At 36.8% G+C, this 27717-nt stretch overlaps 2 protein-coding genes across 3 annotated transcripts; one reads left to right on the top strand and one right to left on the bottom strand.

Annotated features, from left to right (window-relative positions):
* Positions 1-117: 117 nt before the first annotated feature.
* Positions 118-2577, top strand: LOC135682029 (uncharacterized). The gene has a single exon (XM_089113169.1). It carries the CDS (start codon positions 623-625, stop codon positions 1226-1228), a length of 606 nt encoding a protein of 201 aa, XP_088969295.1. The 5' UTR covers positions 118-622; the 3' UTR covers positions 1229-2577.
* A 360-nt stretch (positions 2578-2937) lies between these two features.
* On the bottom strand, positions 2938-26266 carry LOC135681947 (uncharacterized). 2 transcript variants are annotated; one of them, XM_065196619.2, is made up of 19 exons: positions 26081-26266; positions 23947-24000; positions 20871-20954; positions 19842-19930; positions 19460-19530; positions 19172-19212; positions 17428-17688; positions 12164-16062; positions 11210-11656; positions 10286-10905; positions 9849-9936; positions 8732-8818; positions 7701-7741; positions 7222-7302; positions 6488-6557; positions 5398-5471; positions 4618-4663; positions 3560-3629; positions 2938-3164 (listed from the first exon to the last, which is right to left on the bottom strand). In XM_065196619.2, the coding sequence occupies exons 1-19, from the start codon at positions 26149-26151 to the stop codon at positions 3128-3130; spliced, it is 6231 nt and encodes a 2076-aa protein (XP_065052691.2). In that variant the 5' UTR covers positions 26152-26266; the 3' UTR covers positions 2938-3127. The 2 variants fall into 2 exon arrangements, with proteins under 2 accessions (XP_065052691.2, XP_088969281.1); XM_089113155.1 differs by having other exon boundaries at positions 19484-19530.
* Between the last annotated feature and the right edge of the window lie 1451 nt (positions 26267-27717).

The following is a 27717-nucleotide window of genomic DNA, read 5'->3' as shown; positions in this document are numbered from 1 at the left end:
CGTCTCTAAAGTAATTGGTAGATTGCATGTCTCAGAGCAGGTCGCCTTACGCTCTTATTTTTCTAGAATGTCGCAACGGCACAAGTTTTTATTTACATGTGTACCTGAATTGAATACACTTGCCACATTTGGCTGGTGTTTTGAGCGCTTTAGGAAACTTTCAAAAAATCATACAATGATAAAAAAACGGCACGAGTAGACCAGGATTCTCTAGCAAAACCCCAGCAGCATTTAATAATTTCGAGCTATCTAATAATTCTATGCGTCTGTGATTTTGATAAAACAGCCTGAGGTTGCTTGAGGCATCAAAGTTTAAGGCTTGTGGGTTCGCAGTGGTCAGTGAATCCTACCAATCAAAGGAATGTGACCTAACAAGACAATACAGATAGGAAACTTTTAAGCACAAAAACAATAAGTTTATAGTAGGATTGAAATGTAAAACCTTACAGGTGGTAAATGCGCTCATATGGCATTGGCAAACACTTCAAATATGACACAACTGTCTGGTGTCTGGATGTTGGGTAGTTCGCACAAATGAAAACCCAAGTTACAAATCAATGGGATAACAAACATGTTCGTGAGACTATATCTGTCTTTCTTTGCTCGTGAATAGAACGCAAAGATGGATGAAACAGGCTCGGGTGTGTCTAAAATCCAACAGATGTTGTGCGAAGCTGTAGAAATGAACGACATAGGCCAAGTGAGGTTCATGATAAAACACGTGCCAGCAAAGAATATCAACTTAACTTCGAATACTGGACTGACAATGCTTCACCGGGCGTGCAAAAAAGGCCATCTACAAATGGCTAGGATACTTGTCGAAAATGGAGCAATGGTTAATAAGCCTGACAATGAAGGTAACACCTGTCTGCATTACGCCTCTATGAATGATGATGTCGAAATGGTACAGTTTTTATTCGATTGTTGTGCAGGTGCCTTTGTCCGTAACAACAACGGTGCCTTGCCAGTCGATATTGCTCCCTCAAACTCGATAATGGAGCTTATTTCGGAGAGGATGATGAGGGACGGCCAGACAGAATTTGTAGCCTCGTGTCAGCGTATGAACTCCATGAGTCAGTTTTCAAAGAAACCCCACTTGAATTTACGAAAAGATAACAGCGAGACACGGAGGATTTCGTTACCAGGTCTGGCTAAAATCGAAAAACACAAGGACACGAGGATACCCAGCAATATAAATCTTAAAAAGAGAAGAGTTTCTGTTGAATAATGTCAAAAGGAACTGCTCCGAAGGTTGTGTTAACATCAACAAGAAGATTCAACATTAACCAGCCTGTTCTGGCAAGGAGTTTAATAGCACCCAAACAGCTTGAAACAACCCGTCTAGACAACTACATTAATGAGCAACAATCAAGATATCCGATGTTAGAGGAGAAAAAGTGTGGTGGTGAAGCCCCTCCCTCTCGCATTTTTGTCTTTTGTTATACAGCATGTCCAGAATTTGCCCTTGCCCCCTTTCGACCTGTGTTGGAGGCTCCGACAAACCTTGGATTTCTGAAAAAAATGAACCAAATTCTGACTTTAACAGCTTTCGATGTTACAAACAAACCACTGATTATGTTATTTAAATCGACCTCCGTTTCAAGTAATGCGATCCTTGTGGTCGAGGGAGGATCGTAGTAAATCAGATCAAGCTGTTCAGTTTCTGGACAAAATTCCAGAGGTTTTTTGGAAAAATGACCAGTTCCTGAATGTTTTAGGAGACTACTGTTGTAGTATCGCAATACGTAATGAACCTAAACAATTTCAGGTTGCGGTACACCATTGCAAAGCTATCTTTCGAAAAAGATTAGATTCTTTCAATTTGAAAAGGCTAAAAATGCACCTGAAAATTGCAATTAGTTCGACTGCAGCCATAAAGGCATTAAGAGATATAGAAATGAAAACAAAGTTTCTGATATGATATCTTAATAGCGAATATCCTGATATCGATCACTTTATTTACTAATCTCACACTGGCCACCAACTGCTAGAATCAAATCTGCGGTATTCAATAACCCAATATTCAAGTTTTCAAATCAGTTTTCTAGATAGCATGCCTTACTATGACAAAATGTATTAAAGTTACATTTAAAACTCAGTGTGCCTTAAATAGACTCCACAATTAATGTAACAAAAGGAGGAAATCGAGAATTGGTATCACCTTGGAGCTTCTTGCAAAAAATAAACAGAAATAAAGATAGGAAGAAAAAAGCTAGAAAGCATCTATTGGAGTCTGCTAAATTCTACAATGCCAATATAATTTCAAGGTTGCAGACAAAAGACTGGAAACACATTTCTCAACAGTTTATTAATGGACCCTTATACATTTGCATCTTCTACTCTTTCGTTCATTGTTGAAATCTTGTTGTTCGAAAGGCTTACTTCGATATATTCATTATGCAGAAGCAACGATCGTAATTAACTTTGTTTCGAAAAAGATCAGACGTTTCGCTATCTTTTGCAAGCAGTTCTGCGGCCTTGTTTGCATATCACTTAGAACGTGCTTATCTGAACATAGACGAAGTCTTAAAATATGTATGGCTTGCGAGAGTCGGTAAACTTTTGAAAAAGAATTCAGTTTTGTTTATTTCTATTCTTCTTATCTATTCTGAAAATAAACAACCAAACAGCGAAGTACGAGTTATAGACAAGCAGTTATCCATTCATTGCGTAACACAATTTTAACACCCGCAGATTCCCGCAGTACCTTTAGGATCTTGGTAACTGGGCGATCCCAAGCAAACGTACGGTTGTGATAAGAGAATCGTAGCATGATATATTATAAACATTCTCAGATATGATAAAAAAGCATTTGTCATTTCTAGCAATTTGGTTGGCTCACTTTGATGGGGAATCCTGCTTCGGGGATTCATTTCGCAGCCATTTAAGAATTAAACCTAAGCCACTGAAGGAAAGACGGCAGAGAAAATCCTCAAATATTTTGTAGGGATGTCATTTTTCGATTTGATATTAAAATTAGCCGCGCTATTATTTGTTAAAACATTACTAAAAGCAGTATGCGTAGACTTAAGCAACGAAACAAAACCTTATCAGTATGAATTTACAAAAATGAAAAATTTGTATGCTAATATTTACAATAAACTGCAGGTTGAGAAATGCATAGTCTTCATAAATTTATGAGAAATTCCGCGGGATTTTGTACCCTAAAACACAAAGACAATTGATTCAGAAACAAAGTTTCAAGACGGGTGGGCTTATTTTCTAATCAAAGCAGGTACCCGAATCTTCGCTAATTAAAGAACAAAATCTTAAACAAACAAAATAAATTAAGAGAAAATTGTCGACTTGACTCAGCACCACAAAACTGCCCTGCTACCTTGGTTAAAAAATGAATGAAACCATTAGGAAAATTCAACAACTGAAGACAATATTGATCAGAAATTTGATTGCTGGATACAGAACATAGTGAAAATCTTCTTACATTATCATATCGCCCATTGATAAAAATACAGTAACGAACGTAATGCTTTCTTATATGTGTTACATTACACGAAGAAGGGGATGACTATAAAGGTTAATTGCCAGGAAAAATACTTACTTATAGTTGATAATAGACTCCGTTATCCATTGGTAATGAACTGGCTGAATATTTGCTTCGATAAATTGACCTTTGAAAGAAAATCAAAACATTGAGCGAGATGGCTACATGCATTATGCAGGAAAAGACCGATAATACGCTAAATAGGTGAGATACGTTCTGCTGACAAGAATCACACTATTAAACCTTGCTTGATTGAAATGGAATAGGTGACGTCAGAGGATAAAAGCTCGTTGCTGTAAGCAGCTAAGGATTTTAACATATTTTCCCAATTGTCGGTGTCAATCGATCACCAAGCTGAACTTATGTCTTCATTTGTCTCTTTCAAAATATTTTCTTTATTCGAAACAAATTTGCTCTATATTTTAATATGATCTCAATAATCGAGCAGTGTCTGTTCACGAATATTGATGAGCTTCCAAAGCTTATGGTCTAGCAATATGAAAACCAACATTGAGATCCTAAACCGAAATCCTTAAGCGGGAAAACATGTAAGTCACGCGTCTGTGACAAGGTCGAAAGCCCGCCGCCAATAAAGTGAGCAAACAGTCTCCAAAAAAACTAAATGCTCTGACCAAATGGAAAATATACAAGCCTGTCCTATATTGAATCTTAAGTTAAATTTAACAAACGTTTGGGCAAGATACTGACACCCGAGCTAGAAACATTGATATCAGAGCTAGAAAAAGTGTTCAATCGTGCGACTTTTGGTCTAGGAAAAATTCTCAAATCCCAAGAAATATCTTATGATGAAAGGAAATATTTTGCTCAAAGAAAATGTCGAATACAATTGGATTTAGAAAACTCAACAAATTTTTCCATAGATTCTTCTCTAGTTCGTTTTTTAGTTCGTCATTATCATCAAAACATATTTTTTTGTTTTATTGCCATTAATATGTATCATTGAGTTTTATCAAAAAAAATAATCTGAAAATTGGTGCAAACCGTATAATGTTGCAAAGGAGCTTGAAGAGCGTATTCCAAAGCGTTTTGGAACAGACTGTAAATCGAGTAAATGTGTGAAAACAAAGATTAAAAAGTTTTAGAATTTCACTTACTTTTAAAGCCTTCAATGTCTTCAGAATCCGTGATTAGCAGAAAGTTCTAAGAGAAAAGGAAAATTTCCGTTGGAATGAACTTATATGCATTCTGAACAAAATAGTAAAGAAAACGCATGTTAAAATAGAAACTTCTGAACATTTCTCCATATGACGAGACTACTTTATTTGAAAATTTAGTACATTTAAAAACATAGGACAAAGATTCGAAAGATATCATAGCAAATTTCGTTGAGTAACGGAAGCATTGTAAATATTAATAAATATCTCAAGACTTGTATATTTCTTTTGTAAAAATTATTATGTCCGGCAGCTACAGTCGGTACAATTTCTTTATCTGTTGAATTATTCTAACCTTAGCGATGAGGAAGGATATGGTCGTTGGAAGTATACTTAGTAACGACCTCTGATTACGAGTCAAGGCGAAAATTGATCACTGATTACGACGGCTACGTTTTCTTTGCGAGACGAAAACGTAAATCGCAATTAGGATCAGCAACTTGCTTCTATGACCGCGCGCCATTCGATTTATTATTGCTACAGCCAAGCCTTTGAATTTGACGCCGAACGGATAAACAGGATGACGTCAGATCGAAACACAAGCATTGTGCATGAGAACGAGACAACTTTCGAACTCCACAAACTCTGTCAAAAACCTTTGATATATTTTGGTTTTCTAATTCTTTGTAAGCAAGAGCGCAAGATCGCATCGAACCGATATTGATACGAAATCAATGGCGCAAATAGGTAGCGCAATCTTCAGTCTTAGACATAACAAACCTTTGATGGTATGGACTTGGGTAATTCAAACATGACTACTGCTCCACCTTTTTCCAGTAGCTGGGCGAGTTGCTCTGTAGAAGAAATTCGATTCAAAATCTATTTCCACACAATAAGAACAATTCTTATGCCAAAACTGATTTGGTTTTATTTTATTTTATTTCATCGGCATTTCATTTGTGTCAAATAGGTTTAGAAGGGGGATCAGGGTCAGCAGTAAATATAACGGGAAACTCGTACAAAGCCTTTTTTCGTACAAAGCAGAATCAGGGAATGAAGAAATAAAGCTTTTGCGCCCCTTCCCTATCTCTGTACTCGAGAGAGGGCGCATTTTCATCTTCATCTTGCCCCGCTCAGTCTCGCCCCCTTAAAGGTCGTGTTTCCGTTTCCCACTGGGTATATTTAATAAAATAGGCTTCCTTGATAAACCAACTGTATTAAGAACGTTTTTAAGTGTATTACGCAAGGTGTGCAAGACTTAAAGGTTGTATAAACTTGGTTAGGCTTATTTCCGGAACCCTTCTAGATAAAAAGAACAATTTTGAATATGTTAACATCCAGCGACATCAACTGACTACATAAAACCAGAAACATTTCAATTATGTAAGATGACTTCTTCGTTTTCAGTAAAAACAATATATATACAATTTGAGCTACAAAAAGACATAAAGCGAGAAATTTTTTGAAAAAATACTGCGTCATTTGTGTATGTTCTTCAAATCAATTTTAGCAAAATATGAATGATATTGAAATAATTCGAAGATAAGCTAAGTTGAAATCGTCTTAATTAAAAAAAACATTGTATCTTGTGCTATGCAAGGAGATTACAAAGGCGATCCAATTTTAAAACGACAGCTGATATTTCATTGCACGACATCAAGCTGATGCCAACTACGGACATGCAAAAGCTAGGACACTTACTCCTTTGATCTTGCGTCCAGACTCTGCTTAATTTAAGCGTATGCAACGAAACAAGTAGCTGTTAACAAGCTACAACTCTAAACATTAAGACCTACGCGTATAAAATTGGGAATATAGATGCATAGAGAATTCTGTTATTGAAAAAACAAAAAAAAAGTTGAATTTCTACCTCTAGTCATGTTGCATGTTTGGAAATCCCCAACAAGTGACAATGTAAGATCAGTAAATAGCGGCGAATCCTGCAAAAAAAAAACGGACATGGCTTGAAACAAGAACTATAATGATGAAATGTATAAGGGCAGAATATTGCAGCATATTGTGTGTCATTTGTACTCTAGAATAATCTAGATTACTTAAACAACTTCCGATGAACTTGAAACTGTACAATTAGACAACCATTCGGTCATTTTCGTATAAGATTAAAGACCACTGCCTTATCGCCCTACACCAGGGAAAGCTATCATCACTACCTTCTTTTGAAGCCTTAATAAAGCATTGCAGAACCTTAAAGACACTATAGACTTGAAGAGCGAAACAGCGCAAGACATTAAACAAACATCTTTGTCAATATTAAAAATACAACTTCTATGTAAACCTTCTAAGCAAAATATATTAAAGTCTGGAAAACTCCTACGATACCTAGTAAATAACAACAAAGAGATATGTTGCTATAGTAGACGCTCTTAAACGCTTCACAGCAATGACTAGTCAGTTTTTTGCGTAGCCTAAAACTAGATGAAAATTTGGAACTAAAAAAGTTCGGAACTCGCAATGCTCGTCACAGGTGCTCGCATAATATTTCCAAAGATAGCACTAGGAGAGTCCACATAGAGGTTCGTTTTAATTTAATACTGGGACGAATTGAGCTCTAAAAATGCAGTTCGCTCAGCGAATATTACTGACCTTCCTTTGCTTTGAATTCCTCGCAAGCTTGGGTACCATTTCGTGATTTGAGGAAATGTCACCTTTTACTTCATATTGTGCCTAGAATAAAATGGATTAAGTCAAAGGTTTCTGGAATATTCAATTATAAATCAAGTTGTTCTTCAATCAAATGATGAATGATATCAGGTTAGAAACTGGGAAAAGTTATATTAATAACAGTTTATATAACATAATAAAATTTTGTTTTCCTTTTTATAAAGCCTGTAAAAATTGAATTTACATGAAACACAATGCAAGCATCGCTACTTTTTAGAAACAGTTAAAGATTTAATTTTGGTTGTTATCATCAATCTGTGACATCTCGGCCTCTAGGGTCTCCCAGAGCATCACAGCTGTAACTTCATTTCTCTTCAAACAGGAAATTCGTCTCGACAACACGCAATAGTTGTTTACATTATCATCAAAAAGGCCCAATTTTTCTGTTTAAACATAGTTACCTCATCGACTACTTTTTGAGCATTCAAAGATGATGTCACCCCTGAAAAGAATACAAAACAATCTATTGATTTAATTGATTCAACACGACCTGTCAAATGTTTCAGTTACGAGATCCAGAAGGAGAAATGCTTTTTCAAAACATTACTAAATATTATTCACTCAAAGTCTGCAAGGTGCATTATTTTATCATCACGAGTTCTACTTTGATATCAGTGATTAAGGGTTAGGTTATCTTTGGGAACAAAAAGCCCAAAGGACGAGGAAATCGATCAGCAAATGTTTAAGCAAGCACTGAAAGAAGCCTTGTTTGAATTCCACAATAGTACATTGACAAAAATGGCATCAAATTCTCAAATCCCTAATCAAATGCAAGGCGGATTACAGCATTGTTTACGTGATACACGAGAAGTGCAAATACTCAATGGGTGGCCATGTTACAATCCGTTCCTTTAGCTGCCACCAGCCATAAAAGCGTAGCAATGTTCCAAAAGATTAGCAAGTTTTAATTACTTTAGTAAACTCTAAAGGACTCGAGAGGTTCTAGGCAAGACAGAACTTAGAATAACAGAGACATGTGACTTGTAAACTTTAGCGATGACTTTGCAACAATAACGAAAAACGCTTTTTGTAATCAAAATTTCTTCTAGAGCACCTATCCTCAAGCTCAAGGATACTAGGTAACAGACCGAGTGTAATTGGCATAAACTGTCGTTTGTTGCATTTTTTAAAAAGGGTAAGAAAGGCTTTGAGCAACGATATAAACATTAGTACCTTAAGAAAATGTTATTACTTCGAAATATGATTCATAAGAAATACCTTTATTTTCCTGAAAAAGGATAACTATATCGAAACTTTTGTTAAAACAAACGATAATAAACAAATAGGATAGCACAGCGTCCGGATGCTCGGGATAATAATGTTTACGCTGACGGGCAAGCTTCGTTAATAAACAAAGAACACCATAAATTTACTTCAGGATCCTGACAAGCAGAGTGAATATTTGAATATAAACATCTAAGCATAAACTCACATTTAAAACTCACGATCCATGAACCAGTTATTAAGGCCATCAGGTATTTGTAAGTGTAAGCAAACCGATCGATGGCAAAGTTTTCGTCTGGAAAAAAGTTATTTGATTATTAACATCATCTAAACACAAAAATGACTTCCCCATCAAGCGGGAACTTATGAATCAATGCTATCATGAAGGGTCTCTTGTCAGAAGTATCCGTAATAAGCAAAAATGGGGACAAAGGGACAAAAAGGTCCAAGCTTGCACAGCTTTTGTTATGCTGCTAATGACTTAAGGCTGCCCAAAAAAATGAAATGCTTCCCCTACAGAGGCGCCAGCATAGCCTATCAGGTGAGAGTAAATAGGCCTTCTCGCTTGTTGGATTCGAATCTTGCATGAAGTAGTTTAACTTTAAATTTGCAACTTGATTATTTTTAGTATTCGTCCTTTAAACGAAAATATGAAATTAAGGTTTACTTTTGCATAACTCAAATTGGTTCTGCAAGATTTTAACGTAGCGCCCCTTGAAAATCAGCTTTACTGAAAAGCAACGTTCCTTGAATGAATAAAATGAAACATGAACATGAAATTAAAGCGTCTGCCATATGTAGCAACTTGTTTGCTGCCTGGAGGTTACTTTTATAAGGCCTATGCAAAAGAAAGGTATTGGGACAAATTTATTTGTCTATTGTTCGGAGGTGTTCCATTTATTGGGCAATCTCTTTGGCGTATTCTACAACTGAATCTGGCTGTAATGTCCCGTACCTTTTAGAAACACAATCAACTTTGCTTGAATGGCCAAAGAATGTACTGCTAGTCAGTTCACCTCTTTGCGTCCACTGTAAATCACTTTTATGAGCCTTTAAGATTACCATGAAAACAAAACGGATAGAGACTAGAATGTCTACGTAACTTTTCTTCATATGTCAAATTTCTTTCGAAGGTTTAGATATGACAGGTCATGTAGATTTTCTTTGGTATGGAAGGCAGAATTCTAAGCTATTAGAATATAAAGGATCATTCACTTTGTAATTCAGCACCTATACAAAATATCTTGTGGCAGGCAAGGACTTGATCTGGAAAGAAAATGAAATCAAAACTGCAAGTAGTATTGATTTCGAGGCTTATGACTTACCAGTTCCCATGATTAAATGCGAAACGCCGTCGATGAAAGATGTTGAAAACTTGCAGCCTATTTTATCTGCTAGAGCCTTGCAACAAACCTGGGAATAAAAAGATCATAATCAAAAGCAGACTGTCTCATGAACGAAAAAGGATTGGATTCGCAATGGGTGTTGGTATTGGTTGTCTTCGCAGCCTTAGCCTTCAAAATCAAAGCTTTGAAAATGTCGATCCTTAAAACAATCTCGGGGCTGTGCTTAATATTTTAATGACCAAATTCATTAACACTTGCGCGCTTCTTATGATAACTTTATCTAAATGACGCAAAGGAGTCACCTGCATTTCTAAAATTATTTATGAACAACAACAATATTTACAAACTTCCATGAGTAAAATGAGTTGCAAGAATTACATTTGGGAAGGAAGTCAGTTAAAAGCAAGGATAATCACCATTTGCTTTCTGTTCAGTCTTGACGGGACAAGCACGCTTGGTGTCTTGTGTGTCCTTGCTGGACTTTCAAATGAACCACCAACAGTGTTCAGATTGCCTCTATCCCTCAATTGACTTTCAGACTTTAACTTTGGTGTGGTGACGATTTCTCTCTTGACTGTCAATTGTGGGACAACAGTTAACTTGTTGTCAGTCATCTTCTTGACAGCATGTGCATCACCGCGATTTGGTGTATTTTGCCGCATGAATTCGTGGTTATCCACTTGCCCTTTCCCTGGCTGGAACCGCTCGCTGGCACCTGTAAAAGGCAAAAGGGCGTTTTCTGTGGTTTTTCGGAAGTTCTTTGCGTGGCAGCCTTCTGCTTTCTCAGTTTTTCGAGTATTGATGTTCACTCCAGTCATAACAGAGAGTGATTCAACATCTCCTGCTGCTTTAGGCTTTACTTTTTGGGGAACTGTAGCATCGTCAACTCTTTCTTTTTCTATGAGCATAGGCCTATCATTTTTGGCCGCAAGTTTCTTCAGCATTTCCATCGTCTCTTGGAACTGCGGAGAGGTCTTTTTCTTCTTTATCCTAGGGGGTGGTGTTGGCGACGGGGGACTTTCAAACTCGCAATTATCTATAAAATTCGAAAAAATATTATTACTTTTGCTTGAAAAATGGCAGTGTGCAGCCTTGTCTTCGCAAAAGTATAAGTGACGCGACTTTAATAAGAAAATACGCTGAGTGATATTGAAATCTACAGGTACCCATGAAGTAACAGCTAACGAGATACGAAGATACGCTTGCCGCTGTGCCAAGCTTAGGGAATAAAAGGCTTTTTCTTTATATGAATAATATAAATGAAGATGTGGAAATAAGTGCTCAACCATCTAAACCAGATGCATAGTTCAAATAAACTGCTTAAAACCATATAAACAAACCTGTGATCTCCTCTGTGTTTTTAACTAAGACTAGCTCAGAGCCAGCCTCACTTGCATACTGGCGTTTCATCTTACTGCAAGCATTGTTTTCGAGATAACGCTCAGGAGAAGGTTTGATAAATTCAGGTTCTTCTTCTGAGCTTTCTTCAGCCTCGTTTTCTTTGTATCCCTTTTTTGAAAACATCCTTACCAAGCTTTTAAAATCAGATGTGTTTTTCTTTTCCGGGTCATCGTTCTTCGGTTCAGCTGTCCTTCCCTCTATTGTAGTACCCGCTTCTTCATGGGCAGCATCTTCCTCTTCGATAAGATCTTCTTCATCAGATGCAAACAAATCCTTTTCATCGTCATCTAGGCAACTGAATTGCTCTGCTCTTGCAGTAGACTGTTTGCCAGCGCGCTTTATTCCACAAAGCTCGTAAGCTTCTTCATTGTTCCCATTTTCTTTAGCTAAACACAAAAATTGCAGTTGAAAAAATTGATCTCTTTACATATTTTATTTCATATTCCTCAAAATTTATGATGTTTAATAAGATTACAGCTAAAAAGAAATACATTTCAACATTTCATGAAACTGGAAACATTTATCAACACAATAAAAGTTTCGTTTATCATTCTGCAGGGTATAAAACCAATTATCTTCACTAATCAGTGGGCATGATATGGCATACATGAAAATTACTTCTTTACCAGTTTGTTATCAAGTGCTCGATGCCTTATGGGCAGAGCTGTACACATTTTTGGCGCAAAGAACAGGACAGTTCTAAGTTGCTACTTCGAGTTTCACGCTTAATATTAAGCAACCTAGCTCGAGGGATCTTATCCAGTTGCATGTTTATATGACGGATAATGCTTACTCATCTGTCTTCAAACGTGCTTGCATGGAACAGTGCTATTCAATATTACTCTCTATTTTCTACACACATTTCTAAAACAACTAAAAAAATATTTCCTTACCTTCAACCATCGCAGCATCTTCAACTCCTTCGTCAACTTCTTCGTCAACATATTCGTCAACTTCTTCATTACTGTCAAATAGAACGGCAGCGTCATTAATACATTCATCCTCTTCAAGTGGAAATTTTTCCTTTTTCAATGGAACATTCTCTAGACAAGTGTCCGCTAGTTCATTGGCAGCATTTTGATCATTGCTAGTTGCCAAGATACTGCTGGGTATATCCTGGGTGAACTCGTTGTTATTCAGTACTCCCTCCTGGTTCCTATCATTTTGCTCTTCGTTACCTTGTGCTGAATTCTGAAAATCATTATCTTTGACACAATTGTTTGTTTTCTGAGAATTTACAATATCAATCGGGCTGTCGTTAAATGAAATATCTATTCTGCTTTCTGTCACCAAAAATGGAGCATCGTGCTGTCCAACAATGCTTCCATGCTCTCCAGTTGTAACTGAAGTCTCTTGGGACTTTTTACTGACTTTTGCGCTACTTTCTGTTTTCACTAATCCACTGGAGTTTTCACTACCAATTAGGATTTGTGAATCAATGTCAAAAAAGGAATCCGTTTGGAGACCAGAAACTTTTTTAGATGCAATGCTTTTACCCGATAAATTGCCATTTTGTGAGTCAGTGTTAACATTTTCACAAATCGATTCGAGTTTTTGTTTTTTGGTTACATTATCTGTTCCAATTTTTGGTCCCTTGGCTTTCCGCTTCAACGTTACGCGTCTTGTTTGTCTCTTTTCTACTGAATTGTCCTCGTCTGGCACCAAGCAGTCTCTTCCTGGCTTTTCACTCACATCACATTTCACATTAGGCGTCTTTGGCCCGTCTTCTTGGCTCTCTAAAACAACCTGACTGTTTCTCGATATAGACTGATTTCTTTTTATACCACTCATAAACATATTCTGACTGCCATTCTCAGAAACGTCATCTAGAATAACAGAAGACAAGGATATTTCATTTGAAATGTTTTCTACCTTACCTAGAGGAAGCTTTGCATCTCTTTTGCCGTCTGTGATAAGTTTGGTTTTGCCTCCCTTTTGCAAAACTTTCGACAGAACGGATCTGTTAGATGAGTAAACTGTATCGTTCAACGGAAGCTCAGATGGAGGCGTTGGTGGTACAACATCGTCTATTTCTTTTCCTTCAACAGGGTTTGATTGCTCCTTGCAACTCTCTGCGCAGAGTTCAGCCTTTTCGTTAACCACGTCTGTGACGTCACGGCTGACCTCTGTCTCTTGACTGACGATCCCTGAAGAGCCTTCTTTATCTCCAACAAAACGTTTTCTAGTTTCGTCATCAGTGTCTTGCGAATGAGCACCATCAAAGTCAGCTTCTTGAGAATCTATGACACTAACCTCATTTATTTCTCCATTTACTCTTCTACTTAAATGCTTCCTGCTGGAAGCAACATTTTTTCCACGTTTTCGTTTCCTGGTTCCCTGTGATTGCATATTCTTTCGTTTCACAGGAGATTCAATAAAACTTTCACTGACGGCAGCCTCATCCAGTTCATCACAAACACGTGACCACACGGGCGTGAAATCAAGTCGCCTAATTTTTATTCCCATGCTGCTATCAGCTGCAGAAATGCTGTTACCATCTGCTTTTTCTAACGATCCAAATGCGGTAAATTTTACTGAGTATTTCTTTGATTTCGACTCTGTTTTGGCTTCTTCGTCAACCAGCATGCTTGACTGTTTAAACCTTACTGCTTCTTTTATGTTCTTTTTCACTAATTCAAAAATGTTTTTCGTCACCTTGCCATTATTTCTTTTACAACCATCACAAAAGTTCATGTTCCAAATTGATTCTGTAGTTTGGCATGATCTGGCAACAGTTTCAATGGAACAGTCCGAGATTGTTTGTACAGCGGCTTCAACCTTTTCTGGAGGAGCATAACCTTCTTCAATATCGTTATTATTTTCCCCTGAAGATTCTAACAAATTTTCTTGAGTTCTATCGCTCTGAAAATTTACTGATGTGCAGGTACTTCTCCTATCAGCACTTCTATCATCATTATCATCATCATCATCATGATTATCATAGTTCAGAATGCTAATAGAAGCCTCGGTAGCGCTTTCTTGTGGCATCAATGGCTCTTCAGTTACAACTTCATTGATGGTTTCTTCATTTTTGCAACATATAATTGGCGCCGTCAATGATTCTGTTCTTTTAGAAGAATCTTTCCTAATGAATGTGTTTTCCTCTTCAGCCTGCAATTTTTCCACCACCGAACCCAACACCCCTTCAATATCGTCTTCTTTTGGGCTTCTTTCAGCATACGTCGAATCCTGAGATGAATTTCCACTAATCGTTGGCGTTGTATCGTCAAAACTTTCCTCCAAACCAGAGGCGTCACCATCCTTCTTAATGCAAGTGTGATATGACCCATCAAGAGATGCAGAGCCAGACTTGGTCTTTCCATGCTGCAACTCCATCGATTCACATTCTAATGTTGCAAATTTTTCCAGAAGTTGTTTACTGTCTAATCTATCATCGCTTGATTCATGTAATACTTCAGCAACTTGACTTTTGCTGACATCGTTAGCAGCTGACTCTTTCGAAATATCCATGGAATTGGTATTGCCAGTATTTGAGACAATGACAGCGTTCTGAACAGAGCAGTCCTTAGAGATTCCCAAAGAGACTTCCTCTGAAGCGCGATCTTGCAACAGTTCTGGTCCTAAATAGCTAGCGCCGTCTGTCTTGGAGAATTGCTTATTAATGTCAGGCTCAGCTATGTCTTTGGCCTTTTCCAAAATAACTTCAGAAGCAGACCCAGAGCTCTTTACAGATTTTTCCAGTTCTGCTTCGGCCAACTTCTTTCGCACCGGTGTTCTCTTATAGTCCTTATACAACGGCGATTCCATTGGATTAATAACATTGTAATCTGAATTGCTTGGAGAAGAAAATGTGCCAGGGATAATTTGGCTTTCGTGCCCAGCCTCTGTCACCTGTACATCTGCGATATTCAACGACCTGATTACTGCTGCCTTAATGATGCCTTCCTCTCTCTCAGGTGTTGGAACACTTCCTTTATCAATTACAGGAGAGCATAATTGAATAGCAGACCCAACGTCCTGAGCAACATCTTCTGTTGCCAATAATCTATGTTGTATATCAGGTCTCTCTGCTTTCTTCTTATCTAATACCACTGGGGTTTCATTCCCCTCTTGACATTTCTCTTGTGCAACCGGATCAGTATGATCGCTTTCAATTAATTGACTTCCATCACGGCGGTCACAGGTATTATTCCAGGCTTCCCTGAAAAATTCCACCTTTTTCGTTTTCCCTTTTCGGACTACCTTCTTTTCTCTTTTCTGTGCTGTAACAAAGTCACTGTTCTTTTCAAGAGTACCCGCTCTCTTATCGGACTTTTTGTTCCTAGAGGACATAGCACTTTGTTGCTTCCTATCAAACTCTAATTCATTTTCAAGTCGCAACATTACTGAATCTTGCTTCTGCTTTTCACATTTGAGAGACACCTTGTTTCTGTTTGCTCTCCGTTTAACCCTTTCACATAAGTCGGACTCCTTCGGCGAATCGTCATCCACAAAATCAAAGCCACTAGGGCTCCTTGGCGGCAACGGTGCTTTCAGTTGCTCATCAGAAAATGGCGAAACCTTTTTCGTGGCTTGTCTCCTGCTTATCTTATCTCTACCTTCGGACAACATCCATTCCACGGCACTGGGCACAGGGAGCAAAGGAGTCTCAGCGATCACCTCGTTTGCCGTTTTAGTTTCTTTACTGCTAACACTGTAAGCCCCATCCTCAATTTCAGGCTCGTTGGCAAGGCCAGCAATGCATCCAGTAACGCTTTTTGGGGTCTTATCATCAGGAACTCCAGGTATGCACTGAACCTGTCCTTGTTCACTATCAGCTGGCTTCAGATCCCTATGGCAGTAAATAAATATGTCTTCAGTTCGTGAAGAGTGCTTTTAATATCCCTTAAATCTGAAACATTAGTAAAAAGTTACTGTGCTATTTAGGGAGATTTTTTTCCAAAAAAAGACAAAATGTTTACACAATCTACAAATTAAGGAAAAAGCAAATGAATGGAGTCAAACAACAACGTAAGAAAATAAGTACAAGCTTCTGTGATCAAAAAGCATAATGATAAACATGAAAATTGTATCCAAGTTCCCGGAAGAAATCATTAAATAAAGCTGGTGGTTTTCTTGGCTGAAAGTAATTGATGAATATTTCAACCATGAGATAAGCTGTAGTGATAGGTGATTTGATGTGAAACTAGAGATCTATGAAACACGATCTTGTGACAGTGAGGAATATATTCTTGTCCTTTTAACGGCAAATTCTTGATCTAGCACTTTTACTTTTTGTCACTTCCTTCCTTGATGATTTACTATCAAAACAAGCAAAGACATGCAGTTCAACCTAGGAGCTGGGCAATAAAGGGGCAATTGATTTCGGTTTGCTAAATGACTGAGTATCAATGTATCATTGATGTCTCGTGGTACAGGTGGTCCAAGTAGGCCAAAGTGCACCAAATGGGTGAGTCGTGTTTGAGAAAGGAAATCAGCTATCTTGGATTTACTTGGCTTCGATTGATTGGCTTAGAGAAAGGTTTGCTTGAGAAGCAAAGCTTTGTACGTGCTTATAATATTTCAAAGTCACATATAGTGAAAATTTGAAAAAGATTAGTTGATAAATGTATGATCTATACGAAAATGTAGCAAGAAACATGTTTTTAGGTTTAAAATGAGAACTGGGTAAGGAAAAATATCCTTAAAAGCAACATCATAAAATCATAGCATTGATTTCGCTCATAAAAAAATCTCAGCAGCTTAAAAAAGTCAGTTACAACTATGGAATCAAATTACAACTAATTTTCTTATTTTCTTTCTAAACTACTAAACCCGAATTTCCTTTTCCTTGAAATTTCGCCTTTCGCTTTTCTGCCTGCCTGACATTTCAAGTTGGTGTATACAATGTAAACTTTCATTAAGCCACAAAAATTTAAGAAAAGTGAAAAATAATCAGTTCAATGTGTTTACTTTATAGGAACAATAGCTTAGTAAGAGTATATTCTGCATAATCTAATATATCTTCAATAATCGTTTCTCTTGAACTCTTTACCAAAAGATTGTTAACCTCGCTATCCGTCAACGTTTCAAGGGAAATAAGATTGAAGCGAGCAAAGCAAAATTAAGAGCATCCTCTTAAAAATTGTGGATTTTCCTAGAAATACAGCGGCTAACAGATAAAAGTAACAAAATTAGATAGGATAGGACACCTTACCTTTTTACGTCATCTGCAGAAGGCCTTCCTTGGTTGTCATCTTTTATCGATGGCTTTCCACGTCTTCTTCTTGGCAGTTTTCGTCTTCTACCAAGATTTGACGTCTGCAGGATTTCAGCAAGGTGGTCGTCGGAAGCTTTGAGTGACTCCTCATTCTTGCCATCCGACCAACGCAACTTTCTGGATTTTCTGGTATTTGTCTGCCGGCAATTGCCTGCTTTCTCAGGCTCTGAGTCTCCTTCGTTACAATGATCTGAATACCTAGAAACCGAAATTCATAGATAGTAAATATCAAGGAATAGAGTTCTTTCGTCTCTGCAGCTGCAAGAAGAACATGTCCTTAGGTTCTGATTGCCAGTCCTGTTGCACAATGAGATGTTGGCGGAGCCCACGCAATTTTCCCCGAGATTATCTATCATTTTTCAATCCTCGTTAAGGGAATAAAGCCAAGGCCATAGCCAACATCAAAACAAAGTTGTGAAAACACTTTGCAAGGATTGGCCACTATGGAAACAATTCAAAAAATAAATTATAACTATTGCAAGTAACTAAAAAAATTGCCCCAAGGCTCCAAATAGTATACAAGGGCATTATAGTCATCATTCTAACTATCGCATAGTTGAGTATGTATTGAAAAGTTAAATAAAGGGATAAAAGAAAACTTTATTTATCGAGAGTGAGAGCAGACATTGCCTGTTTGGGGTCATTTATTTTCTTTAAAATAAACCAAGTTATTGATAAGCACTCAGGTTTTTAATTTTTATGTTGATTTCAGTGCTAAAAGTTTCTTAAACACCAAAATGCTAAAGAGCTACTTTATAGAAACACAAGCACGTTAGATGAGATGGTATGAAATAGAGTCACAAGGAGCTTCTTTTTATATTTAACTACGCCAATTAAACAGGAAATAAGTGCCTTATAGTCGAAAAGAATCATACCCAACCGGTTTCTAATCGGTTTTTTAAGGTTGACGTGCTATAAAAGTTTCTTGATCTTTTGTCGTCTTATCGACGGTTTTTAAGAAAAAATTATCTAATTGACTGTTATCAAGTCAGAAATTCTAGCCTAAATCACAACCGCTGAAATTTCTGGATTTCTCAGTTTCCTGTGCAAAGTACAATCATATTTCGACTTCATCACCACTGACTACTTTCTAATGTTATCGATGATATATTCAGCCTAACGCCAGGCACTTGAATTGAAAGATTTATTGAAGATTTGTTGAGCATACAATGAAGGTCAATCCAATGGAGCTGTGTAACGTCAAGGTGAGGATGTGAGTGAAAACATCGATTTCAATTTAACTTCACACAAGCTAAGATTACCGGATTGATTCCTAAGTGACGCCCTGCAAGATGTGGTCTAGGAGATTTCAGATTACTTTCAGATTACAGGCATTTTTCAATAGGCTATAAGAAGAAACTATGGCTTTTGAAAAGGTTGTAGAGAATCGAGATTGCACAACATTGCTGCTGCGTTTGGCCACATTTTAGGAGTTTAATGAGACAAAGTGTAAATGTTTTTAGACATCTTGTGCTAATTTCCTTTAAATATATTTACAAGGGTCAACTTAAATAGTTTCCTATAGGCAACTTAATATGTACCCACATCATCTTGCATGGAAAGTCTTCCCAAAATGCACCAGCAACTATCTTTTAAATGTCACTGGTAGCAGAAATTTACAAGTTCCTTAAAGATATTCTATAATCTAAAAATCTAGAAAAAATTAAGCATGCAGACTCACCCTCCTGTATCCAGCTTATTTGCAACCAAAGAGCCGTTTTTCTAAGTGAAAAAAACATTTGCTTAAGACCAAATATTTGAGGGATAAGGTATAGCCATCCTGTTGCTCTTTCTTCTAAAACTTGGGGAAATTAGAAAAATATTCTATGGTTCCATTAAATCTTGACTTTATTTTGTGACTATTTTAAAAACTGTGTAAATGAATCGAAAATTAAGGCCCTTTCATTCATAGGCCTGTAACGATGGTATTTACTTGGGTTGGTGACGATGAAAGATGACTGTCACACACCTGTAGTGGAGTCTCTTCACTTACTTCTTTTGGTCTTCTCTTATGTTCATCCCTTTCATCTCCCAAGCTGCCTAAACAGGACACAACAGAGAAACCATCATACAAGATATATACTACTATAATAAATTTCAAAAACTGTAAAACATAAAACGCCTTTTGTTTATATACAATTGAAAGAATCGCGACAAAAATAGGACATAGCTTTGTAACTCGATACCTTTGCTGGTTTGAAATTTAAAAAGGAACTAAGAGTGACTTATACTTCTTTTGAGATACTTTTGAATGAAGGGTGCAAAGAATTTGCTATATCGAGACATCGTATACTTTGGTATCTACCAAAGGAAGTGCCGATTTTAAAATAATAATTGACTGTTAAAGTTACCTGCTAATCTCAAATCTTCATCAATGGCAGATAAAACACTCCTCACAGCTGCTACGACACCAACTAATTTCTGGTTTTGCAAGAGACCTCTGCTCATCAAGAAAATATTAATGTTAACGATAAAATGGTGTTTTTCAAGAAAACAACAGATAAATAGACAAAAAAACAATAAAAAGGGAAATAACAGCACATTTTGATGTCTTACAATACCTGTCGAAAGTTTTGAAACACTCTCATCAGCGTTATGCCATGTTTGAAACACGCTCCCCCACCTCCCTATGCCATGTTAGGTCGCGACAAAAAAATGGCGACAAATGAAGGTGGGAACAAAATAATGTATCAGACATTCAGCGAAATGTTCATCCTCATTTTCCAACATTGTTTAAGGGGGAGGGTGATCGGTCTAATTGAAAAAGGAGTATAATGGGAAATGAACTATGTATTTATTATAACTTCAATATCGTTGTTCCAACTACTTATGGCAGACATTGTCTTTGCCGATTTTGAAGCGGGCATATAGAAACATGACAAATTACTGGTTTTAAAATGAATATCAACTCCTTCTACTAGAGTAAACAACCCATGAGTAGTAAAAAATAGGGCGGCAGGGGCGTAGCGTGCGGGGGGTGTGGGGGTTGACACCCCCCAACTTTAAGAGAACTCGTCGGCAGAATTAAATTTATAACAAAATATTAATGTAACAAAAACATTTCTGTCGGTAAAATATGGTTTTGCATCTCTTACAACCGCCCCCCCCCCCCAGCCAGAATGGTCACACGTTGCCACTGCAGGAACCTTAAGTAACCTTAACATTTAACAGGACATAATAAAATTTTGTTTGTTCTGGTCACCTGAATTCTTAGTAAGCACTAAAGGATAGTTTTCATTTATTGGCTTTCGAAATGACAAAATTATGCCTTTGTGCTGGGCAGAGGAATGTAATGATTTAATAACGTTTTGCCTTCATAATATAATTGCATATGTCTGTTGGGATTCCAAGCAAATTTAGCAATTAAGTTAAACACTAACCTCTTTGAAATCTTGCATTTACACAATGGACATAAAGCTCCACCTTTCTTGTTCTTCTGAGCCAGCAGTTTATCAATACACTTTCTATAGGAATCATAATAAAAGGCTGGATGATTTCAAGATAAGCAGAGACAAGTAATAGATTCGAATCTTGATGGTATTTAGAATTTTGTTTGCAGGCAGTCACCCCCAAGGTTTTGAGACAATAGCGGGCAAGATAGCAAGTCCAGACCTGTCGGAGGGAATGCATAGCAGCAAAATTTTTAATGAAATTATTTTGCATTTAAAAAGAAATGTTTCGCACTACATTTACTTACATCAAGGTTAACTAAGGTTACAAGTACAGTTACTTATTTAAATAAAATATCGTGCCAAAATTAATAAATACTGAATATATTGATGTCCAGTAAATGCCAATTAGTACTCTAATAAGCCCACCTAGCATCGATCTGGGTTAAATACACGCGATTGCTATAAGAGTATCTTGTGCCAGGGGTCTGGGGAGGCTAAAATAGACAACCAACGATGTTCAGTTGTGAGATTCAGCAAGCGATTGCTTTTATATTGTTTACGCTGTTATCTTTGTAAATTTTCTCAGGGTGTAAACGACTGTCCGAATGGGAAGCAGTATCTTTACTGGTATAATTAGCTGTTAGAAATAGTTGGCAGAATCCTGAGGGTCTCACAGACGGGGGTACTTGTTCTCGTGTTCCCTTTGAGAAAAACAACCAATGTTCCTGTGTTCCACATGTTACCTTGTTGTCCCGAAACCCCTGGGAGACCCTCAATCCTGAAGGACTGCCTCTCATTCAACAAGAATGTTTCAGTATTAATTTGATCATACAACAAATACACTTGAGTTGGATGTTATCAAAAAGAAGGACGGCTCAGGCTTATCAACTCAAGACATTTATTTGAATATTGCTCTATTAAATTATCAAATAAAGACAAATTTTTGGACATATTGATTGTGTGTAGTTGTTATTTTGTCAACAGAGTCTGCACACATGCCTTAACAAAGACCTTATGTTTATAGAGACCTTATCAAAATTTTTACATGGTTTTAAATCTTAGGAATTCATGGTATTGGCTACACGTTTTGCTTAAAGACAGAAGACAAGAACTCTCCCATTTGCTGAGCAATTTAAAATATTGATAACATGCAAAGATACAATAGTTGACCTCTGGTTTTCAGGGTCATCTTTGTATTGGTGAAGTTAGCGTTAATATCAGAGCTACTTTCCCAAAGTATTAATCTAAAGAGCATTTCTACTTCACAAAATCAGTAAGACTTTATTGTTATGCCATGGGCTTGAAATATAGGTACAGTGAAACCTCTTATAACGACTACCTCTGTGCAATGGCCAGCTCTAGATTTGCAGCCAATGGAGAAAGTATTTGCTGAACTTTTGGCAAACTATCATAAAAACCTCTGGACAGCGGCAACCTTCAGTCAATGGTCAAATGGCAATTTGGGAGTGCCCCAATGCCCAATTTTACCTCCATTGACAGTCAAGCAGGTAACCTTTTGCAAAAAAATGAAAGAAAAACAATGAACAAAAATTCTTTCTATTTAGAAAACATGTGTGTTTTTCAAAATCATTAGTTCGCAATTTTCTGGTCAGGTCATCAACTTTCAGCCATTTTATACCCTTATCATGTCCTCTTGCCTGATACATTACAGTCATTTCTACCCCCACAATTTATTTGCATTCGGTGACAGTGCATGATACTGTAGATCACAACTTAATAATTTAAGCAAAGCAATTGTTTCAATAACCTGTTCCTCTCTACCGACTACCTTTCTTGATAAATAAGAATATATGAAAAAACCTCTCCTAAGCAGTCACCTCTAAAACAACAGCCATTAAGCTTGGTCCCGGAAAGTAGCTGCTATTTGAGGTTCCACTGTAACAACAAAGATCTTGGTGAGAATTTGTCTTCATGTGGAGACTTTTGCTTGCTTTAATTGCAAGAAGAGTTCCAAGAAACATCAAAAACATACAAAGAATAATTTTACTCATGTAAATTTGTCCAAATATATCAGGTTGAAGCTTACAGTTTCTAAATCAAACTTTTACATTTTTGAATACTTTTAATATTATCTACTTAATAAGGGATCATGATGACTCTATATTGTGAAAACAAACCAACTTAGAAACAGTCATCTGGAGTCCTAGTCCAGGAATCATAGAATTTTTCTGAGACCTCTGGCCTGGTGGTCTCAGTTATTGCCAAGAAAACTCAGCATCTCACTATTTCTATGTGATTTCAATTTTCATATGATCACTTTTTGTTCTTTTCCCTTTAGCAATAGGTTTAAAAAAATCTATAATTCAATGTGAAAAGCAAATATACACTGCTTAGTAGCACCATACAACAGAAAAGGCCACTCCAATCTCTTGTTTTTGAGGACGTAAGAGAAATTAACCAAGTCAACTATAATGGGCTGAAATAATTCCATTGTGAATAATATATGAAATTATTGTTTTCTTGTTGAGATTCTTGTGGGAACAAAAGGAACAGAATCTAACATATCCCCCATAGTTTCCTGAAATATGATAGTGTCAATTGCTATGCTAGAATGCTCTCAGATAAGCTTGCATGCTACACACTTGAAATGTCAGGGTTAAATTGACAAACAACCAGTCACATTGGGCTCACATCCTGATGCCCTCCTTGAGATCAGATAACTGTTTATAAACAACCATCATTTGAGTTACCAAGTGACCTCTTCTGTGATTCATTGCCCAAGAATCAAACTAGCTATGTGCTGGGTTATAAAGTTTCCAACACAATGCTTGCAAAATTATTTTAAAAAGAAACCCTTTCTTTTGTTTTGTGGTAGCAACAGGTCATAATTGGTTATTATCTTAAAAGAAAATAAAAAGTGAAATTTACTGCCAGCAGCAAAATTCATTGATGCCACTGACACAAAATGCTATCTTTATTAAGCATTCATTAAATCAGTCAAGTATAATACCTATATTCAATCATAAAAAAGGTTAATCTTGTTAATTTTTTAAAGGATGAATATTTTTTTTTGAAAATGGAAACTATGAGCAAAAAAAGTTACCTGCAGAACTGGTGATTGCACTTTGTTGAGAAAGGCTCATCCAGGATATCAAGGCTGTTAAAAAGGAAACAAACAGATATGTATATGAACAATTTTTTTGCGGTACAGAATTTGAAAATGGCTTTGAAAAAAGCAAACATTTTACAACATACTTAAAGCTTTTTCGTCTGACACTCCTCAGAGCATAAAACGTCAGAATAGGTTCCGAAAAAACACGATGGAAAAATATATACCCAGTTGTGGATCGAAATAGGCCAATCAGAAAAACGCAAGCACAAGACCGGTATAGTTGACCAATCAGTGCCGCGAGCCTAAAGAAAAATTACCAATGGAGTCCAAGAGAGAAAACGAACTCCTTTTGTCTACACAATGGCGGCTTTTTCGTTTTTATGTAGATTGACTCCAAAACTGCTAGATGGAAGGACGACCGGGCTCTGCAAATTATCCGAAACATGTCGTCATTATAGAGTTTTGCACAATCTGGGTTGTCTAAAAGATGTTGACCAATGGCAGAATCACTTGTTTTAACAGTGTTTCTAGACCTACAAGATCGGATTTGCATTTGCATCTCTCTTGGACTCCATTGGTAATTTTTCTTTAGGCTCGCGGCACTGATTGGTCAACTATACCGGTCTTGTGCTTGCGTTTTTCTGATTGGCCTATTTCGATCCACAACTGGGTATATATTTTTCCATCGTGTTTTTTCGGAACCTATTCTGACGTTTTATGCTCCGAGGAGTGTCAGACGAAAAAGCTTTAAGTATGTTGTAAAATGTTTGCTTTTTTCAAAGCCATTTTCAGATATGTATATACAAAACTTTGGCCCAAATAAGTGCTCAGCTAAAGGAATTCCCCTTAAAATATTATGATTAATATCAACTAGTAAGTACTCAAGGGTTAAGAATATTCTTCATAGTTATCATGTACAAAATTGATATATTAGTATTCATGTGCAAATTCAATGTCTACAATGTAGTTTTAAAATATTGCACTGGTAGTTTAAACCATAAAGAATAGGTATTTTGCACTTTTGTGTTTACAAAAAACATACTGCATTGAAAGAAAATTTAAAGTTTTAAGGTAATCACTGAGAGATGCATCAAGGGAAAGGTCTGTTAAGGTAATGTCTATGACTAGTTATTGGAGCAGCACTGTATCCCTTATTATAAAAATGTTCATTCTACACACTGCTATTAGCATAGATCTTCACCAGAAATTCTATTTAACAGAAAGTTTTTGGGTTGCATAATCGTGCAAAATTTTTAAAAAGATCACATTTTCATAATGTATATATGGGCATCGTTGCTCGCAGTTCAAATGCTTCTGCTCACAAGTCGCAGCTGATAATGATATGTTTTCCAACCTGGCTTTATCTTTAATATTTACGAAAATACCAATCTGTTCATAACCATAACACATGCAACATCAGGATTTGCATTTACCACAAATAAGCACAAAATGGGGCAAACAGAAACTTATGTTTCAAACAGACTCTGAATTGAACAATTGAAAGATATCCACCAGACACACACCCAACATTGACGCTTTTAGAAGTCTTTCATTTTAAACTTTATACAATTTTTATCTTCTTTTCACAGATTTTTGTTTAGTAACTTTTTTGATTTTCAAATGGCACTTTTTTTCAATTAATGCTACCCATTTAGATCTAACACGCCCTCTCTGAGAATCAATCCGTTGATAAGAGCTTCCTGTATAAACATTGTTATTACGAGACTCTGCTCTTCTGTTTTTAAGGTTTTGCATTGGCTATCAAATGGTAAATTAAAGATTTGATTTTCGTTAACGCCTAAAAATTCCATTTACTTTTTGTGACTTTTTGACATTGTGGCGGTAATGGATTGTATGAATAGTATTGGATTTGCCGCCAAACCAGACATCAAATTTTTATTTGATGACTGATATTGTTAAAAAGCTCTTGAGCAATTAATGGTGAAACTGCGATAGACGGAAGGTATGAAAGGTATTAATAGAAGCATAGAATCTTAAATAGTAGCCGTTTTTCATAGATCTGCATCAATTCATTGGTGCTAGTGCAAAAAAGAGGCCTATCGTGATGTTAGGCCGGTAAGCATCCGAGGACACGAGAACGTATGCTCATTGCAAATTAACTCACCATATTGAACATTCAAGAGTTTTATGGATTCCTGATACGATATTCTTTACTTTGCTCATTGTTTCAGCCATGGCAAAATAATTTGCTCCTTTCTTAAGCGAACCAAAACCAAGCCATACAACGATCTTATGCAACACCCATACCCAATTTTACGCGCCAACAAGCTGTTTGTGCAACCACAACAACAATTCAAAAAGGAGTTGTTATTCCCTGTCGGACATAAAGACATGTTCTTTCATTCACTCAAAAATAATATACAGATGTTGTTCTTTCTTTTCCCGTAAAACTGAATTGATTTCCAAATACATAAAAACAATTTAGGAGTATCCAAAAGGTGTGGTAGGTGTCGCTATAGCTCCAAGACCCATGAAAACTTAATACTTTTAGGCAGGGCTATCTATAGCCTCTCTGAGGTAAACATTTTTTCGGGAAATTTGGCTGCTTGATAGGAAATTTTAGAAAAATCATCTTTAGCCCCCCCCCCCAAAAAAAAATTCTAGAGTGATCCTTGTATAGCACAATACATATGTATCTACTATATGCTTTTGTTATTAACATAGATTCATTGAATAGAAAGGGCAAAGAAGGCTCTCGCAAATCACTTTGCCAGAGTTTCTGTAGATAATTTTCTTTTAATCGACTTTAATTTCGCGTTTCTTGATCAAATCAGAGAAAATGAATAAATCAGCTTATGTTTAAAGGTTAACTTTTCAAGTTATTTTCGAGAATGCAACTACGTAGCAGTTAATTACGTCAAAAGCAACTATCAGCTCCTTATAATTTAAAAGAACTTTGGCAAAGTAACACATAACTTGGTACTGCCGAGAATTCACAGACCGAAAACAAAGATTCAAAAAGTTTTAGAGTTTAGGAAATGAGAATGGAAGCTGGATGTGTTTGGTAAGTTGAATATGATTTCTTACTATTTGAAAGGATGGTAATATATGAAGGATCAAACAATTTCATTGTTTATTCCAAAAGAACCTTATACTAGCTTTGATAAATTTATCATACGTCATTCAACACTAATAGAATAGAACATTTTCGATGCTGAAGACCCCACTCTGCCAATCTCTCCTAAGTGTTTCCCAAACCTGTTGCCTGGGTAAGGAGCCCGTCCAATGCAGACCACGTAGAAAAAATTATTTTATTTTTAGCATTGAGGCAATCAGACATCAGGCTTTTTCACGAGGGGTATCTTTTTCCCTGTTTACAATGGCCCTGTTCACCTCCCTCGCGATATTACTTTTTACCCCGCTCCGTAAGGCCCGCTCATAAAGGCCTTCTTTAACCCGCTCGCAACGGCCTTCTTTACCCCGTTCACAACGGCCGCGACACAGACAAGGGAGAGAGCCCAAATTGAACAGCGCTATGGGTGAATGTTTGCACTGGTACTTACTACCCACGTACCACATTATCCTTCCTAATTCTTACACAGCTGCTGTTGGATTACTTGATGGTTACTGCATACAATGTTGAGCCTTAAAACATAGTTTCAACGAGAAAAGTGGTTACTAAACCTATAGCTGAAACAACAACATAGTCCGAGCTGTCTGCCCTGTGGAAACCTTTGTTGACGAATGACTATCTTTTTGGCACTTGCTGTCCACTACTCAAATAAGAATATTAAGCATTGG

Source organism: Rhopilema esculentum, chromosome 16, assembly GCF_057945365.1.
Source record: "Rhopilema esculentum isolate cy_ngs chromosome 16, ASM5794536v1, whole genome shotgun sequence".
In the NCBI taxonomy this organism is placed as follows: domain Eukaryota; kingdom Metazoa; phylum Cnidaria; class Scyphozoa; order Rhizostomeae; family Rhizostomatidae; genus Rhopilema; species Rhopilema esculentum.
Note: the sequence above shows the minus strand (reverse complement) of the source record. Positions and strands in the feature narration are given on the sequence as shown.

Coding starts and splice junctions, on each gene's coding strand:
- LOC135682029 (XM_089113169.1), top strand. CDS start 623: ATGGATGAAACAGGCTCGGGTGTGTCTAAAATCCAACAGATGTTGTGC.
- LOC135681947 (XM_065196619.2), bottom strand. CDS start 26,151: ATGGCTGAAACAATGAGCAAAGTAAAGAATATCGTATCAGGAATCCAT. Junction 7,742..8,731: donor ATGGATCGTGAGTTTTAAAT/GTGAGTTTATGC, acceptor TATTCTTTTCAG/GGGTGACATCATCTTTGAAT. Junction 5,472..6,487: donor AACATGCAACATGACTAGAG/GTAGAAATTCAA, acceptor TTTCTTCTACAG/AGCAACTCGCCCAGCTACTG.